A 19,185-nucleotide genomic window follows, 5' to 3' on the forward strand; every position below is an offset into this window, starting at 1 on the left:
GACTCAGGGAATTGCCACTGGCCCCTCTGTCACGCCCACACACACATACAGTGAGGCTTCTTGAGGCTGTGAACTCAATGGCTTGCGGCTATTCCTTCTTTTGGGGGGGAGTTCTATCCTTGTCCCCTGCTTCTGGGTTTTGATGCTGAGGTAGTGGTGATGGAGAAGTAGTGATGCCCTGTCCAGCTTCTCTTCCTGTCCTGTCCCCTCCTCCTGGCACCAGAAGGACTTTCGTCTGCAAAGTCCACACAGAAGTTTCTTGCTTGTGTTGGTAACTTGCTTTTCCAGTTTCCTGGGGCTGTAATGATGGAAGGGTTTCCACCAGGGCAGGGAGGAGACCGCAGGTAACCAAGAAAATATACTGGGAGGTTTTTAAAGATTCAGAGAATATTTTTTTGTTGTCTCACCAAAGTATCTCTCTGATTTTTCTGAACTGTGCAACTTCATTCTTAACGGCCCTTGAAAAATATCTTTTTAAACTTTTTTTTCTTTAAGTTGATGACTAGGATATACGTTTCTGGGATGCCTTTGTTTTATTAGTGATTTTGAATAGTTAAAATAATTTTGTTATTTTAACTAAGCTAACAATGTCATTATTTAAACAACTAACCACCATAGCAAACGGCTACAGCAGCTAAGTCACACGGTAATGGTGAGTGATACTTGGCGGTTCTCAGCACTCAGCCCGGTGGCTCTGGGCGCTGAGAGGGCAGCTCAGACGCTCCTGGCAGCAAATCCCTGGGGCTGAGGATCTTTCAGGAACCAGCCTCAGGCTGAAGTCTGCTTCCCGGGATAGGGCTGGATCCTCCTGGTTCTGAGAGCTGGACAGGTGCAGCTGTGGACCAGCCCAACCCAATCCGAGGAATTGGAAGGTGGCAAAGATGGTTCAGGGAAGAGCTTGGCCCCAGACGACTGCATTGTTGAGGCCAGTAATTGTTTTTCCGGCTGTATGGCTTACCTTTATAGAGCTGGGGAGCACACAAAAGATAAGGCAGGTTGTGAATCTGAGCAGGTGTGCATGTTTTTTCACTTTGCTTAAAGACCCAAAGTCTCCCTCCTCCGTGTAAAGCGCGTTCTGCTTCAGTGTCGCTGTGCGTAAGGCGTTGCCACCCTGGGCGGGCTCCTTGCGCTGGCAGAATGTTTACATTGCAGTCCCTGATTTCAAAGAGCTAAAATCGTGTTGAAAAGATCAATCATTAAATATTTATTGAGTTCATACTTCGTGCCAGGCACTGTGGTATGTGGGCCTAAGAGTAGAAACAAGATTGATGCGAACGCTGCCTCCCTGGAGCTTAATAGGTGACCCTGACACACCCAGAGATCCCCAATTCTAGCCACAGGAGATAGTTCTTTTCCTTTAAAATCAAACAAAAGAACCAAAGCACATTCTGGTGACGGGGTGAAGTACAGCTCCCGAGTCCTCTGATGACTCCGAGCACCTGCTGTCCCGTCCCTGGGCAGGCCCCTCCCCCTCTCACCGGGCAGGCCCCTCCCCCTCTGACCCAGGCCTTGCTGCCCTTCGGCCTTCAGTTCTCTGCTCTGCTTCTCTAGCTGGCCCCGTCTCCATGCTGCTTGGGACCCAGCCTGTCTGTGAGCCTTTCTTTCTATTCTCTGGGGCTCCATCCACATAAACGTCCTCCTTTACTTATTTTGACTCTTTTAAAACAAAGTTATCCTACCTAATGGGCACAGTGTGAGGGTCCATGGCCCAGCTCCTCGGGCGGGACACAAATACAACAGGGACCTCGCCTAACAAGCGCAAACATTAGGCCTCATCGCTTGTACCCTCATATTAACCTGAAATTTTAAAACTTATTTTATTTTTAATTGACAAAAAATCACCGTATATATTCTGTTTATGTGACATGCAATGCGTATTTATATTCTGGAATGATTAAATCTAGCCAATTAACAATCCCATCATCTTTTTATAAGAGTCCTTACTGAGAGCTGCACCTGGGGCAGGGGGGAGTGGAATTTAAAACCAGAGATAACTGCGAATGTTATTGACTGTTCCTTTCCTAGATGGCCACAAATGGACATTATCTTGCTTAGTTCTGCTGATGTGGGGAGGGAGGGAGAGAGAGGAACTGAAGGTGGAGAGGTGGACAAGAGTCTTGTGAGCCATAAAATAGATTCTGGTCTGTATTCCAAGGATAATAGGAAAATAACCAGCAATTTGACAAAGCACATGTGTGTAATGACCAGGTTTTCTTTAAAAACAATTGTGGGGAGAATGAGTTGGCTGACCATCTCAGGCGGGAAGGCTGAATGCTGAGTGAGTGGGAGCCCTGCTGTCCATGGGTGTTTTCCCTCCCAAATGTAGATCTGTCAGACGTCAGGCATTCCTTCCCAAGACCCCAGGAGAGACCCAGGAGGGAAGAATACTGCAGCCCAGTCACAAATTATGTTCCCAACATGGGAAACAGCAGGTGTAAGACCGAACTAAGCTGTGAAGCAGGCTGTGTAATCGCACACACAGTTACAAATACACCTAGTGAAAGAATTCCAGGAAGGAAATGTTCCATTGAGCTGGTCTCAGAAACAGATATACAGTGAAGCCAAGGATACTCCCATTTCAAAGTCTCTCCCTTATACAGGCCTTTTCCTATGCCCTGGACCTGGTTTTATATTCATTTTATTAAAGAAAGATATAGATGCTTCAAGTTCCACAAAAAAACTTAATCTATGTCTGTGTGGCATGGTACCCGGGTATTCACAGAGAAAGTGGGATTCGAACTAGCCTTTGAAAGAAAATTAGTCTGTGCATATGTCAAAAAGAATGGAAGCCCATTCTGAATGAGGGTGATTGGGAGGACAGTGTGAGGGGTGCACTGGGGGGTGCCATGAGCTAATTGATTAGCACTGGAATCAATAAAGTAAGTATAAAATTCCCCAACTCATTATTGAAGGTGCCTGCAAAGATTAGTTATCCAGGTTCTTTGGGACATAAGAAATAGACCCCCACTTAGCCCCACAAGAGGAGGTTTATTGCAGTGGAATACAGTATTATGACCTGTAGGCTGGAGTTAGGGGGTTGACCAGGAGCCCAAGAATCAACAACTGGAATCAATGAAATCTCATTCCCGCACTGTGATTGGACCTTGGTACGTGTGTTTTCCATTTGTCTTAACTGTGTTACTGCCCATCCTTTCTCTCCACTGCCAATGTAGGTGTTAACTTCCTAGCCTGCTTCTCACAGCTAAGGTCGGGGCTCTTCTTTTCTTGACATTTCTGAATTCAGATTCTCACCAGAGGAATTCTCCTCCATGTCAACTCACTGTTCCTTGACTGGGCAGTCATAGGTTGATGCCTAACCTGTGGCTTGAGTTTGCACAGCTTTTCCAATCAGGTGCAGCGGGGATGTGCAGAATCTTTGTACAAAATACGGCAACTTGTGTCTGTCCCTTCAGTGGGGGCTGTGGGCCAGGGAGGCTGGTGTAATAAACATAGCTGACGTGGTGACGGCTGAGACTCCCTGAGCTTGTGTCTTCTGTTGGGTTCTGCTCTAAGCTCATCGTATGCACTAACCCTTTTAATTCCACTCACATCCTTATACGGTAGTTACTACCACTGTCTGCATTTGGCCAAGGAGGACACTGAGGCCCAGCAAGGTCAAGTAACTTGCTCCAGGTCACACACTCATAACTGGTGGGAGCGGGGTCCAGCTAGGCAGGATGTCTTCTCTGCCGTGTGGTCAACTGTGGGGATTTATGGAGGCAGCAGAGACGAGAGACAGAAAGACTCACTTTCTGAAGGAGGTTTCACCACACTGTGCGTGGAGAGTAGAGGAGAGACTAAGAGAGGTTAGGAAGGAAGGCATTTCTCAGGAACGTATTTTTTTTAAAAAGACTCACTTAGTCACAGTAATAAGTTGGAATAGGGACCTACTGTATGTGCCTCGTCATGACAAGCAACTAGTTGGAGAAGAAACAGAAACTCCTTACCAGGGGAATAGTGACTGAGTATTTAGAAATACGTTGTCTGAAAGCTATGGAGGAGCCCTGTCTGTCCTTCCTTACAGACAAGTGCTATCCAGCTAAAATCTCCCTGCCTCCGGAGAGCCTCCTGAAGGGCTGGCTAGACTTTTAAGGCATTTAGAAACTGTGGCTTTTCATTTCTGTAATGTGAGAATTTTGAAGAGAAAACTTTCTTTACTCTTTCACAGCATGACGTGAAGAACGTTTCTGGATGAGGTACGTCTTCAGTGTTGATAGCCAAGCTTCTCAGAGCCCCGTGAGGGCCCAGACTCCAGAGCTGACGTGCCAGGCAGTGTGACAGGTGTGGCAGTGGTGTGACAATGTTCCATGGGAGACTGTGGCTAGAGTGACTATTTCTGCTGGGAAAGTCAGGGAGGCTCTTTCCACGGGGAATTTTTTAACATTTGATCTTTGTTCTTATCTTCGGTTTTTGGCTATCAGTCATCAATTTGTAATTCACCCAAATTGTGTCAAAGTCTTAGACTTGTTTGGATGGGGTAGCAGTTTCATCTCTCCACTCACCGTCCGTCCCTGTCTAATCTTAGTCCAAAAACGAAGCACTGGTTGCAGCCAGCAGGATGAGCGCCCTCCTGGGCCAGCTCAGGCAGACCTCTGACTCCCTCAGGCCTCGCCCTGCCCTTCCAGTCTTTCTTTTCTTGTCCTTTACCTCTTTAAGAAAACCTAGCACACTCAATTACTTATATATTTCCCCTTTCTCTGAGTTCTTAAGGCTTCTGCAATCTGTGTACCTTTGCGAGGAAACCACTGTCATTGTATATAAGTTCTATCCTCTTTAGAACATATATTCATGTTTTAGAAGTGGAAAACCAACAGAACCCCCTTAAAAGACCAACAGTCAAACAGAATGCAGAGGCCACAAAGCCTAGTAGCAGTTTACCCTCTTTGGACTGTGAGGCTGTAGAAATCCCAGCAGATGAAATTATACTGAGGAGAAGGTTGTAAAGACTTAGAGCTTTTAATATACTTGGAGTAGCTCAGGGTCTGGGGCAGAGCCGTGAGATGATCTTTAGAAGGAGATGACGGCTGCCCACTTATTTCTCTGGGCGGTTTGGACCCTGAGGAGAGAGATAAGAGGGAAGGAAACCTTGGAGAGGAGGAGGGGAAACTGTTTCTTCCTGCCAGTGCGATAGAGCAGCTGGGAGGAGGATGACGGGGCCCCCACAAGGCCGCCAGTGCAGGACAGTGACAGAGGGCGTGCCAGCTGTGCCCGTTGCCTTAGAGTTTTGCTGAGCAGACTTATCTATCTTCATCCTCTGTATAGAATAATTAACCAATTCATTTTTTTTTTTTTAGAGACAGAGTCTCACTTTATTGCCCTAGTGGCGTCACAGCTCACAGCAACCTCCAACTCCCAGGTTCAGGTGATTCTCCTGCCTCAGCCTCCCAAGTAGCTAGGACTACAGGTGCCCGCCACAACACCTGGCTGTTTTTTGTTGCAGTTTGGCCGGGGCCGAGTCTGAACCCGCCACCCTCAGTACATGGGGCTGGCGCCCCACTCACTGAGCCACAGGTGCCGCCCCTTAACCAATTTGTTTTTTTCCTCCCCCCAAACTGATCTTTTTACAGTTAAAAAATGAATTAGGTGCCAAATGCCTGGTTTCTAGTGCAGGTTCTAGTTCAAGACTTGAGCAAGTTATGTATCTTGCTGGGTTTCATTTATTTATTTTTTTGTTACCTGAAAAATGGAGATACTATCTACTCAAGTAGAAAACGTTCATTACGACAGCATGTGGTCATTAAGCTCTAGTGTAGTCACCAACAGCCCATCAACAAACAAAAACATAAAAATCTCTGTGCAGCGAGCTCTGTGAGCAGCACACCGGCCAGGTCAGGCATTGCCGTTTTCACCCTGCTCAGTTACGCGTTTCTTTTCTTTTCTTTTTTTCTTTCTTTCTTTCTTTTTTTTTTTTTTTTTTTTTTTGTTGTTTGTTTGTTTTTGGCTGGGACTGGGTTTGAACCTGCCACCTCCAGCATATGGAGCTGGCGCCCTACTCCTTTGAGCCACAGGTGCCACCCCACACGTTTCTTTTCTGTGAAACAAGCATTTGTTAAATAACATACACTCTGGGGTGTTTACTGCAGATACAATCTGCAAATCTATTCTTGGGCCCAGCGATGGAAGGGAAATAGGGAGCTGGATTCCAGACAGGGCTTTGCCGCAAAGTAGCTCTGTGGCCATGGAAAAGAAAACTTGGCCTCACGTCCTCCTCTGAAAAGGAGCGCGTTGGATTACGTGATCTCCAATGCTCCTTTCAGCTTTAAAACGTGCAGTTCTATTTCCTCCCGCAGGGCTCACCACCCTCCTGAGAACAGCTGGTGTGGTGCCTGGGACGAGCTTGCCAGCACTCAGGGGCTGGGATGGTCTAGCACAGGGGTTTGTGTGTATTTTGTTTTCCAAGACAAGGGAAGTCTGCACATACAGGAGAACCTCCACACCTGCCTGCCTCCCTACACTGACCACCTCCTTAGGTGGACGTAATTTTCATAGACCAGACACGCACCACATGTATGATCAGAAAAACAGGCCTACCTCCTTAGGTTGGCCACCTCCGTCTGTTGACCAGTTTGACACAGTCCTTTGGGTCGTCAACTGCTAGAGGCTCTATTGAATTTGAAAGTGAAATCTGAAGGCATAGTGGATAGGAGCTCTAGCCTTGTGGTGTAGCTGAGTCATTCTGGAAGGGAACTCACAGACTGACTAGCTCGGCACTCAGCACACAGAGGTACGTGGCGCTGCAGACCAGGCAGCCTCAGCCTAAACAAAAACAGCCACAGGCTCCCCGCAAACTCAGCAAACAAGGCCAAACAAGTGGGCTGTGTTCGGGTGTCTGTGGGGTGACCACTCACCTATCAATCTTCTTGCCAAAATTGCTTGAGGAAATAATTTTGTTCAAGAGTTAAATTTAAATGGCCAGACCACTCTGACTCCCCCCACACAGACACACATGGTTGGCCCTATCTTAACTCAATTCTTTTAAAATATCCTGAGTTATGGCTTTGTAAATAAAATCACTTGTACTGATACTCCTGGCTTCTTATATCCAAAGAAAACACAAACTTGGCCAGCAGGCTTGTCACATGTATCTGGCAATGTGTGGAGAACGTAGGAGAGTTGTGAACTTAGTTGAAGCAGGAGGAAGGAAGGATTTATTTGGGGCAGGAAGACCTTGGGCAGCATGAAGGAAAAGCCTCATGGTGGTGAGGGCTGCGGTGAGGATGAGGCCCCTGAGGACGTGGCCTCCCTACACTCTGAAGAAAGGCCGGGCCTGGTATGAGTGAAAGTCAGCGTGTAAAGGGATTAAACATTAAATGGAATTAAATGCAAAGGAGCTTGGCATCTCCCACAGACGGGCAGCTTTATTCTTCAGCAATGGGAAAACTTTCAAAGATATTTACGATCTGCTGAGGTTTCCCTTGGAAACAATGTGAAGTATGTATTCGAGAGAAGAAATCCTTGGGTCAGAAACAGTGGAACGAAGGCTTTATAAATCATATGTGCAACAGACAATTATTTTTTAAAAATGGGACCTGTTTTTTAGAGTAGTGCAGGGCAGAATCAAGCAGATGATTTGAGCTTTCCCATGCGCCCCCGCACATGCACAGCCCCCCATTGCCAGCATGAGTGGGTGTCATTATAATTGATGAACCTATATTGACACAGTCCACAGGCCACGTCAGGGTCCGCTCCTGGTGTTGTACTTTCTGCAGGACAGTGTATTTACCCTCACAGAATCGCACGGAGCAGCCCTCAGCATCCTCTGGGCTCTGCAGACGGTGGGGTAAGGAGCACCCTGTGTTTCTGAACTCCTGGCTCTTGGAGACTTAGCTCGCAGTATGTCACTTCTCTGGGTCTGGTTTTTCCCAGCTGTTTGACCTTGTGCAGGCATGTCGTATTCAAATTGCATCTGCTACTAAAATTTAACCAACCAATAACACAAGCAGAAGGGCATTTACTTGGTGAGAGCAGCCTCTCTAAACAAGCGCCCAGGGGCCCTGCAGCGGGGGAGAAGGAGGCAAGAGTCAGCGGTCAGCAGGGCAGGACTTGTCCCAGCCAGACTGTTTTTAGGGAATGGAGAATCTTCCCATAGAGGAGCACAGAGAAGGCGCTGAAAGCCTCGTGCAATAAATAGCAAACCTTGTTTTTCTTACTCCCTCAGTCTGACCACTCTTCTAGAGCCGTAATATTTTTGTGAAAAACATCGCTGAACTTTTTCTGTTTGCTCTGAAATAGTGCAAATTTTAACTGCACAGAAAACGTGTTATTATATTTTATGACTCCGCAAGCAGCACTGCCTTTCTAAAACCAAAATCCTTCATTTGCTCAAAACAGCCAAGAAGTGGAAAACTCCACGTCTGATGGGATGACTGATATATTGCTGGGCCACTGAGCATGGCCGGGCTGTTTAAGATGATCCTAATTAAATTTTTGAAGAGAAAAAACCATATTAGGAAGCCAATGAAAAAAAGACTGAGGCACACTGAATTTTATTTCTTTCTATTTTTCTTGTAACAATTTCTTATAATAAATATATTTCATTCATCTTTTTTCTTAAAGGAAAATGACTAAGAAATACATAAAAAAGAAATGTTTTTTCAGCTGTAACATTCAGTGAAGTTAGGCTGTAATTTAGAGAATGCCATAGAGGGATGAGCTCAGGACCAATCATGCAGCTCATCTATTGATGCCCAAATGCTTACTGAGCATGACTTCTGTGCCAGCCGTGGTCCCTGTTCTCATGAAGCTTATTGCTTAGATACAATGACAAATGTTAGTTTCAAACTATATGTGTTTCTGAAAAGAAAAATAGTGTATGCCATAAGGTAGAGAACCAGTCCTAGTGAACAGGATGTTCCCTGAGGAAGTGACTTACCAGGTGAGACCTGTACGATGGACGACAGTTATCCAGGTAATGGAGAGATGGAAGAGACTCCAGACAGAAGAAAATGCATGTGCAAAGGGCCTGAGGTAGAAAGGAGGATGGTACTGTTCCTGAAGTTCAAAGATGGAGGATATGGTCTAAACACATAAAAGTGAAAGGGCAAAAGGTTTGAAACAAAGCTGGAATTGCAGTGTACGGCCAGATTAAACAAGGCTTTTGAGGTCATGTGAAGAATGTTGGCCTTTATCCAACTGGCTGGAGCTTGCTTTAATTAGATTCACCTTCACCTATCTTCTAAGGTCAGGGAGTTTTTACTCAGCATTTAACAAGTGCTATGATAACTTCTCTGGGGACTTAGAGGTCATGTAGGACACAGTCTCTGCTCTTATATAATGTTTGTCATAGCAGTGTGGGAGAAAATGAGTGTAGGTCAAAGCACAGAGGTAGCAATGAGATGGTCTTGAGAAGATAATATCTAAACATCTTTATTTGGGCCAGGCACAGTGGCTCACTCCTGTAATCCCAGCACTCTGGGAGGCCGAGGCAGGTAGATTGCCCTGAGCTCACAGGTTTGTGACCAGCCTGAGGAAGAGCGAGACCCCATCTCTAAAAAATAGCTGGGTGCTGTGGCAGGTGCCTATAGTCTCAGCTACTCAGGAGGCTAAAGCAGGAGAATCACTGGAGCCCAAGAGTTTGAGGTTGCTGTGAGCTGTAAAGCCACAGCACTCTACCGAGGGCAACAAAGTGAAACTCTGTCACAAATTAAAAACAAACAAACAAAAAATCTGTATTTACTTAATTTTGCAGCCATTATGAGTTGATGTGTGGGCTTCGGTTTTTCTTTTCTTTCAACATGTTAAAGGAAGTGTCATCTGACAAAAGGGGTCAAAATCAATAATTCGTCCACTGAAACCTCTGTCTGTTCACAGATCAGGTACCACTCAAACAACTATGCATCCAGCTCCACCTCCCTGCCCCACCAGTGCTCCTCAACCCTGATGTGGAGTGACCCTTTGGAAAGGTGAGATTCAGAAGCGCCTGGACTTACAGCACAGCCTTCCCCCACCCCTCTGTTCTCTTCTGAGTTCCTGCTAGGAAGGCAGAGTTAAAGAATTAAAATGCAAATTTAGTATACGCATCTCATTACGGAGAATTAAACTCCTTAGAGGAGCTGGTGTTGTTTATAAAACTCTACTGAAATCTCCTCCAACTAAAAGCTTTCTGAGACAGGCTCCAGGCTGGTCTTGTGACTCACACCTCTCTGGCCATGAAGGAGGTGCCTGCTGCTGAGTTTTCATGACGAGGACGGTCTCCAGAGCACGTTACAGCTGAGCTACTGCTGTTTTAATTAGACATCAAGTCCAGCGTGTTCACCACGTGACCAGCACACTCTGGGCTGTCCTTTTGGTTAGATTTATTTTGTACCAACATTCACTTCCATGGTTGAACATTCTAGGAAGCAGAACATAATATCAATGGGATGCGCGATCAGCCACATCACACTTCACGCCTTAGTTTCCTCCTTCAAACACTTTTTAATATTTCTGCTAGTACCTGTAGGGCTAATGGAATGAAGTCTCTTGAAGATTATTGCACTTGTCACCTTTTTTTAAAAGAAGGAATGTGTACAGCTTTGGTTATTTTTTCGAAGAGAGCACACACTTGACTTAGCAGATAAATTGAACTCTTCATTTTAATGGAATATCAACATCCTTATTGTATCTAATTCTCTGGGAGACATTGGGTACAAGTTGTGGTCCTGGATGTGGCCACCCGAGCAGCCCGACGTCCTTGGCCATGGTTGAGGTAGCTGAGAGAAAATCTGTTTTTCACAGGACGATCTGGATACGTTTTTCAGTGGAGATGTAGGGTGCAGCTACGCTTTTTCCAGAGGATAAAACAAGCTGATTGATTCTAGAAAACAGCTCAAAAATCACAGGGCCAATATAATTTTTACTCAAGTCTCCTTAGCAGTGCCACATCTCTCCCCTGAGATCTAACATAGCCCCACACCACTCTGCTACAAACACGGATTCCCTGGGAACAAATGAAGGGGGTGAGGAAGGAAATGATTTTGTTCTCATCTTTTTTTCTGCACAGTTCACTCTAATTGCATTTAACATTTTTAAAGTAAATCTTATTATACTTTTTCACCCTTATAAGAAAATACGCAATGTTCTATATAGAAGCTTTGGGAAATGAAGAAAATTAGAAATAAAAGCAGCTTACCTAACTTTGGTCAGGAAAAGCCTGCCATCATTTTGGTGGGGTTTTTTTTGGGGGGGGAGGTGTTTCTTTTTTCTTTTTTGGTACTTAAAAAAATCATTGTATATACTTATAATAATTTTATAATATGCATTTTTGAAAATTGTTCTTATTCTACTTAACATAAATAAGCCCAATTTTCAAATTCTCTTTAAAGTTATTTAATATTTACGCAATCATCCATCAAAAACAACACTGTAGTTTACTTACAGATGTGGCACCACCCTGAATGCATAGCACTGAATTATATATAGGACCAAAATGCAGATTTTTAAAATATTTGTGATTTCTTTTTACCATAAGAATTTAGCAAATAAATAATATATAATTTTTAATGTTCTTTAAAGATGCAGTAGTCAGACTGTTTTGCCAAACAGAGACTTAAAATTTCATCAGCCCTAGGTGATGAAACTTGCTTCACCCTTATCCACACTGTATATTATTATTATTATTATTTTTTGCAGTTTTGGCCCAGGCCGAATCCAAACCTTTCACTCCCAGTATATGGGGCTGGCGCCCTACTCCTTGAGCCACAGGCGCTGCCCTGTATATTATCTTTTAAAAACAAACAGAATGCTTTGCTGCTTTAATAGGAGAACATTTTAATTTCCCAGCTATTTCAACTTGTATTTATTTCCTTTAGGGTGATAGTTATACACTAATTGGGGCTTGTTTTTATGATGAGATTACTTGGCCATTTGATGTGCCTACGATTGCTTTTACTTATAAAACACATGTAATTTCTTCCAACAAGAATGTTTTGAATGTCTAAGGCAAAAATACTTCTCACAGGCTCAGAGCCTGTGGCTCAAGTGGCTAAGGCACCAGCCACATACACCTGAGCTGGTGGGTTCGAATCCAGCCCAGGCCCGCCAAACAACGACAGCTGCAACCAAAAATAGCCGGGCATTGTGGTGGGCGCCTGTGGTCCCAGCTACTTGGGAGGCAGAGGCAGGAGACTCGTGTGAGCCCAGAAGTTGGAGGTTGCTGTGAGCTGTGATGCCATGGCACTCTATCCAGGAGGACAGCTTGAGGCTCTGTCTCAAAATAATAATAATAATTCTCACAGATGTCTTACTCTTTACATCACAGACAAATATTTTTAAAATTTGTCTTATTGTTACCTCTCTTTCTCTTTCCATTCTAACAGATAATGAAAGGATGAAGTTGGACTTTTCATTGCAATTCCGGCTTCCCTGAGTTTATTGTTTCTTTCCACTGGAGAAGGAGGATTTTATATTTTGATTTGGATTGTCTCTTCATTTTTTTTGTCTCTTTTTTTTTTTTATCATGTTTTTGTTTTTATTTTAATGATGTTTCTTGTGAGTAATAACCTCGGAGACCAGGGTTATCATGATACTCTATGCCTCTGGATATTAAAATGGCTTCTTTGATGCAATTCTGAATACATATTTAAGAAGTTGAGCAGAATTTTATGGATGATGATTGATGAAGAAAGTGAGAAAAATAAAGACCCAGGTTCCAAGAGATTTCTCCAACTTCAGACATTTACCTGAATCTTAACTGATGTGGACACCTTTATATTTTTATGATAGCTTCGGTTAATAATACCAGATTTAAAAATCAGTGTAAGTTTTTGACAGTGAAAAAAGTCAACATATTGACAGCAAGAAATCAATTAATAGGCCGTAGATTTAATGATGTAGAGGCCGATCTGTCATGAAGTCTGATGGGTACTGGGACGGAGGGTATTTATGCCACATCTGTGATTGTGTTCGGAGATCTCATGTCCTGTGGGCTAATCATAGAATGAAAAGCTCCTGTCTCAATTCTGGTTAACTCAGGAATCTACTTAGTTGTTTTTGTAAGCTTTTAAAGACAAAGGAACAATGCAGCTAGTGGCATCCTCGAAGCATAATAAAAAAACAATTTTAAACTAGATGATTAACTGTTCAGTTAGAGCAATAAAAAAATCCAGCCTGACCGTCTGATTCACCACTATCAATTCAAGACTTTTAAAAATTTCTTCTCCAGCAGCATACAAAAAAGCAAAATTAATAAATGGTAAAAATATTGGATATCAAACTTTGTTACTTTTGTATGAAATAAGGGGATGTATTTTGTCTGTATTGAAATAAAAAACGCTGTGGACTTTTAAAAAATCATCTGCATCATCTAATGCTTTCAGGTGAAATGTCCAGACCTGCCTTTAAACTTGACCACCATTTCTTGCTCTGGCCTTTTCTTCTCATCTCTCCCTCCCTCCCCTCTCCTCACGAACTAAATGCATTTTTTCTGAGTGTGGCCTCCCTGGGGACTGTGTGAAGGGCCACGTCATCACCCACGCACACAGCTTCGGTAGAGATGAAAACAGAGCATCAGCAGTTTAACCATAAGATCCTGCACTGTGACTAAACTGTCATGCCTCTCATCTAGTTTCAACCAATAGTTGATAAACTAGCAGAACCACTGTGTTAGCTATAAACTAACTACACTTATTTTCTTTCAAACCTACATTTGAAATGATCTTAGCGCAAAGCTAACGTTATACCCAATACCTTTATTCAGGCTGAAACCTAGTAAGTTTTATTTGCCAACACCGTGTCTGTGCTCCTGCCACTCCTATCTGTCCATCACTCAGCTATGTAGTTATCAGTTGTCATCTATTATTTTATTTTTACAAAAGATGGTACAGTTTATAGAGGGCTTGCCCTGCATAGTATGGCTGAATTCAAGTGTGTGTGTGTGTGTGTGTGTGTGTGTTTTAATTCCAGGTTTACTGTTCTTCCTACAGTGTGAGATTTGCTCTACAGTGATATTCCAGCTGATAAGACAATGTGAGATAGCAATAGCAGCATAGAGTTATGTTGTTTGGGTTTTTCTTAATTTTTCTGTGGCATTAGCTTAACTCTTAGCAACCTCAAATTCCTGGGTTCAAGCAATCCTCCCACCTCAGCCTCCCAAGTAACTGGGACTATAAGTGTGTGCCACAACACCCAGCTAATTTTTTATATTTTTAGTATAGAAATGGGGTCTTGCTGTTGATCAGGCTGGTCTCTAACTCCCAAACTCAAGCAATCCTCCCTCCTTGGCTCCCAGAATGCTAGGATTACAGGCGTGAGCCACCCACTGCGCCCCAGCCACACCGCAGGTTCTGGAATCAAACTTGGATTTAAATCTGACTGTGCCACTCACAAGCTCTGTAACATTGAGAAAATCTCATTGAATTTTAGTAAGTTAATTTATAAACTGAAGATAATAATACTTACCTCTAGGGTTATTATGATACTGAATATAAACAAACATAAAAATATAGATTATTAATAAAGTACATTAACTGATTAATTCTTTATTCAGACATACCTCCAACTACATGAGGCTCAATTCCCACTATAAACTGGCATCCTGACCGTGTCTGGTGCTATTCTTGTTTATAATACTTCATGGTTATTTTTGCCCATGGAAAACCCTACCCACCTCCTGCATATTCAGACCTGACTTCATCCTAATACCTAACAATTGAGTATCTTCATTCTCTCCTTAACTCTTTTCTGAACTCTGAAGTTACATAGTATTCATTTTTGATGATTATTGTATTATTTTAAAAATATTTGTACTGGGTTTGTCTTTTTCCTTTAAGAAAACTCTGACTCATGGAGGGTAGAACACGTCCCTGACATTTTCCTCCTGGGAGTCTTGGCTTTGCTTCAGGGTTAGACACCTGGAGAGTGGAGTAAATGATCAACAAAGGCAACCTGTAGATAACAAGAGTATCAGTTGAAAATCTAAGTGAATGGGACAGAAATTGCTTCCATGTCGTTCAAGTCAGGAAATTTCATGTTAAACTTTACTGATTTAAAAACGCCTACATCCAGGGAGAATACTCACAGAAAGTTGTATACAATAATGTTTCTCATAGCTCTTCTTTTGAGAGTGATACATGATATGTTAATCAAAAAAAATTCAAAAATAATCACTCTTTGGCAAAGGTATTTAATTTACAGTAGGGAATGAACTTTGCCCAATTTGAATTCTGACGTAGCAAAAGCGTATGCCAGTCTCAAATACCTAGAATGAGGTTTTTACAAGACGTCAGTCACTAAAGCAGTTTTAGGTTCATAGCAAAATTCAGTGGCAGATGCAGAAGGTGCTTTTGTTTAGTGTCCATAGAAATGTATCCATCGTATACTAACGTCACTGAAAATAAGAAGTTCTATTATATATTGATGGATTTAAATATTCTGGATTGGCCAGGCATGGTGGCTCACGCCTGTAATCATAGCAGTCTGGGAGGCTGAGGCAGGTGAATTGCTTGAGCTCAGGAGACCAAGACCACCCTGAGCAAGAGAAAAACCTCATCTTTACTAAAAATAAATAAATAATAGAAAAAACTAGCCAGGCATGGTGGTACTTGTAGTTCCAGCTACTTGAGGAGGCTGAGATAAGAGGATCACTTGAGCCCAAGAGTTTGAGGTTACTGTGAACTATAGTGATGCCACAGCACTCTTCCCAGGGTGACAGAGTGAGATTCTGTCTCAAAGAAAAATAAAACAAATATATATATTCTGGATCATGACTTTTAATAAGTACCTTCATCTTCATTGTTATTATCCTCAATAAACACAAATTCTCATCATTGTGTAATGGGTAAAGATTATAATGACGATAGAACTAAACATCAAAATAAAATAAGCTCCTTAGGCACTCTGCCAGAAAGTGTTACATGTGGAGAAATGGTGCTTAATCCATGGTTTAATTATAATCATCGTAACCACGGTAAAGCTCTGCAGGATGTATACGCAAATAAATATGTAACATTAGGATGATTTAAAAGCAGGCCGTATAAGCATGATATATTATATCTCATATACGCTGTGTAATCCTAGACCTAGGACTTTTGCACAGGAAGAAACGAAGCCTCGCCCTCCCTAACATCCATGCAGTTACAGCATCAGGGCTTTCTCTGCCACTCGGCAACCCAGTGGGAAAATAAACAAACAAAAACCCCAGTTACGCTGCTCCCAAGACAGCCTGGGCCAGTGCAACGTGAGGGCCATGCCAGGCCATGCTGAGATGTTACAGCCAAAGAGAACGGGGGATATTAAGTTGTAAAGGTTGGTTTTCCTTCAGACGCCACCCAGATTCTTACAAAGAGGGAAGAGAAAAGCAGGGTCATTATCGTTACACGTACGTGTATATATATTTGTCCTGTGGGTGTTGACTGTGGCCCACAACACACGTGAAAATTCAGACAGAGTTGAACTGGTGTGTCTTTTTACCATCTACAATAAAAACATTCACAAATTAATTAAATAATGAAATAAAAGTCATGGGGATGATATAAACGATTTAAAGGAAAAAGTTTTTTTTTTCCATTCATTTATTTCTGGCTAATATGAGGGTACATATGCTCAGGTTACATTCTTTGCAAAACTTTTTTTTTCAACGTCATTTTTGTTCATCATCCTCAGTAGCTGGAAGCACATTTAAAAGAAATTTATCCAGATATTCATTGTTACAAAGGCATCTGAAAGATATGTATAAAATATACCTTGTTTGTTACATTTTAGTTACTGGGACGACTTAAATGTTTAATTTCTGTCTTAAAAATATTTGTGCTCATATTTTTTACTAATCTGGACTTTACTGGATGTTTTGTTAATTCAAAATATCTGCAGGCTCATCCAGTGGATAAAAGTATTTCTTTATTCTCTTTATTTTTTACTAGCTGAAATACCTTGTCATATAAAATAATTTGTACAATAGATGAATTTTAAGAGCTGTTGTAGTTTTTTAAAAAATTATCCAAGCGCCTTGTAAGCTCCTTGTGGACAGGACCTGTGCTTCATGTGTGTCTTGTGTCTATAGAGTCCAGCACGGTCAGTGCTAAGTACACAGAAATCCTCAGTTAAAACTCGACGGAAGCCCAGACTCCAGTGACGCAGAAGACAAGATGGCATTGAGTTGGCAGCTGAATTTCTACTGACTTTTCTCTTTTGATGTAGTGCTATCTTGGTCCGTTTTTAAATTTGAGTAGTGCAAGGAAGTCTCTTTCAGACTGCTTGATGAAAACAGTTGTGAATAGTTTTTAAATATAGGATCATTGCTATAAGAAAAATGTGAGAGAAATATAAGCTTGTGTGTAAGATAACTTGGTTTTTAGCCAGCTTTCTGGAGGCTACTTCCTACCTTGGCACAGGAGGTGAATTTTAATTCTACACTTACAGGCAGAGGAAGATATTGTAGGAGATACACAGACAACAGAATAAAATGAACATAATTTGCATATAGGACATTAGACAATATACATTGCCTGCTACTTTGAGAAAAGTGTTTTTCCAAAATAAGAACGCCAGAGCAGAGCCCTATAAATGATAATGATCTTTAGTTGAAGTCTTAATGAAAGTTGTGATTTATTGATTCAACTTCTAAGTAAAATGCTAAATCTCTTCCAACGCCTTGGAATTATGTAAGAAATATTCATGGAGCATTCCTTGGAGAAAATAATAAAATGTGAAATTTCAGGTATAAACAAAAAACCTGAGAACATCAGTAACAGGCAAAAATACAATGGCTCAAGAAGGGTGGGAAAAAATACACAGTAAAAAACCACAATACTGTTAAAAACATAGGATAAAATCAAACAGTGTGAATAAAATTCAAAATAAAACAGTAGGCTATAAATCTGTTAAGACTGGACAAAGAACCAACTTAGCAGTAGGCATGGAAGCAATGGGGGGGAGATAACATATTCTCTTATTTATTTATTCATTTCCTCCCATTTTTATTGTTACCTAATACTTTTGCTGGATGCACAGAATGTGCAATGATAAAGTCAGGGTACTTATGGTATCCAGTAGCTTGAGTATTCATCATTTCTATGTGTTGAGAACGTTTCAAGTTCTCTTTTCTAGTATTCTTAAAAAGACTTGGCAAAAAGTAAAAAATAAAAGATTGAGTTAATCTGCAGAGTTACTCTATGGGGGTCTTGCTATGTTGCCCAGTCTAGTCTTAAACTCCTGACCTCAAGCAATCCTCCTGCCTCAGCTTTATGACAGGTGGGATTGTATGTATGAGCCACTGTGCCCAGCTCATCCTTTAAGTTCTATTAATTCTACAAGTGTATGTCAATTCTGCCCCTCCATCTTCACTGCCATGGTCTAAATCTAGGCTTCCATTTATTTCCCATCTGAATTACCTCAGGGAACAGGTGTCCTGCTTCTGAGCTGCGGCCCTCCCATCATTTCCACACCTGCTGACAGAGTGGTATTTGGTTAATAAAATGAAGATCTGTTTGTTCTTCCCCTTCTTAACATTTTTAATATTTTTCAATGGCCTTCAGGACAAAATTAGCCCACAGAGATTCCTACGACCACAGAGCTGTCTACCACCTGGTCTGTCCGAGGCACCGTCCTCCCCTCTGCGTCCATCTTGTCTTCCAGCCTGGTGGCTGCTCTGCCCCTCTCACCTCTGGGCTCTGCACACGCTGTTTCTCCCGTACCAGGCACTCCCCTTTCCCCTCCTCTCTTTGGCCAACCCAACTCATCTTTCCTGGTTCTACTCAAGTACCACTTCCTCCAAGAAACCTTTCTAGAGAAAAACCTGTCTCAGTGTTGAGCTTACTGGTTTACTTGCCTGTCTTCTTTGCTATCCACGGTGGGGACTATTTCATTTCTGTGTCTCTTGTGTCTCTCCTGGGACATGGCATAGAGCTGGCCCTGAGCGAATCCTGGTGAAAGGACAGAAAGAAGACACACCACAGGCAACGGTGAGAGCAGTGATTCTAGATAATCCCAGGCCCAAACTAGCCTTCTGTTACTTAAAACAGGCCATTAGCCGCACTTTCTGAATAACCATCCAATCGATGTCTTTGGGTACGGAGGGAATTGATTTTAGATTATACTTGAAGCGGGCAGAGATTCTGTGGAGGCAGCAAGCCTTTTGTAGGAGCTTAAACTCATTTTTGGCTCATTTTGTAGGAGCTTAAACTCAATCTTGGAAACTCGAAGGAAATGCCACAATTAAAATGTTGCTTTTAAACTTCACCAGGCATTGCTTCAAAGGAAGGATACTATAGT

The 19,185-nt window shown here is 42.4% G+C and overlaps 1 protein-coding gene across 1 annotated transcript in view; it reads left to right on the forward strand.

Moving 5' to 3' along the window:
- PTGER3 (prostaglandin E receptor 3) overlaps window positions 1-12,388 on the forward strand; it is a 72,424-nt gene extending 60,036 nt beyond the window's left edge. Inside the window, exons 3-4 of the mRNA XM_003784225.3 lie at window positions 9,811-9,902; window positions 12,297-12,388. Coding sequence (XP_003784273.2) covers window positions 9,811-9,902; window positions 12,297-12,300 — 96 coding nt within the window. The 3' untranslated portion in view covers window positions 12,301-12,388. The remainder of the gene's footprint in view (window positions 1-9,810; window positions 9,903-12,296) is intronic.
- Window positions 12,389-19,185: the final 6,797 nt, after the last annotated feature.

This window comes from Otolemur garnettii, unplaced genomic scaffold, assembly GCF_000181295.1.
Source record: "Otolemur garnettii isolate 467f Iridium unplaced genomic scaffold, OtoGar3 scaffold00010, whole genome shotgun sequence".
Taxonomy (NCBI): domain Eukaryota; kingdom Metazoa; phylum Chordata; class Mammalia; order Primates; family Galagidae; genus Otolemur; species Otolemur garnettii.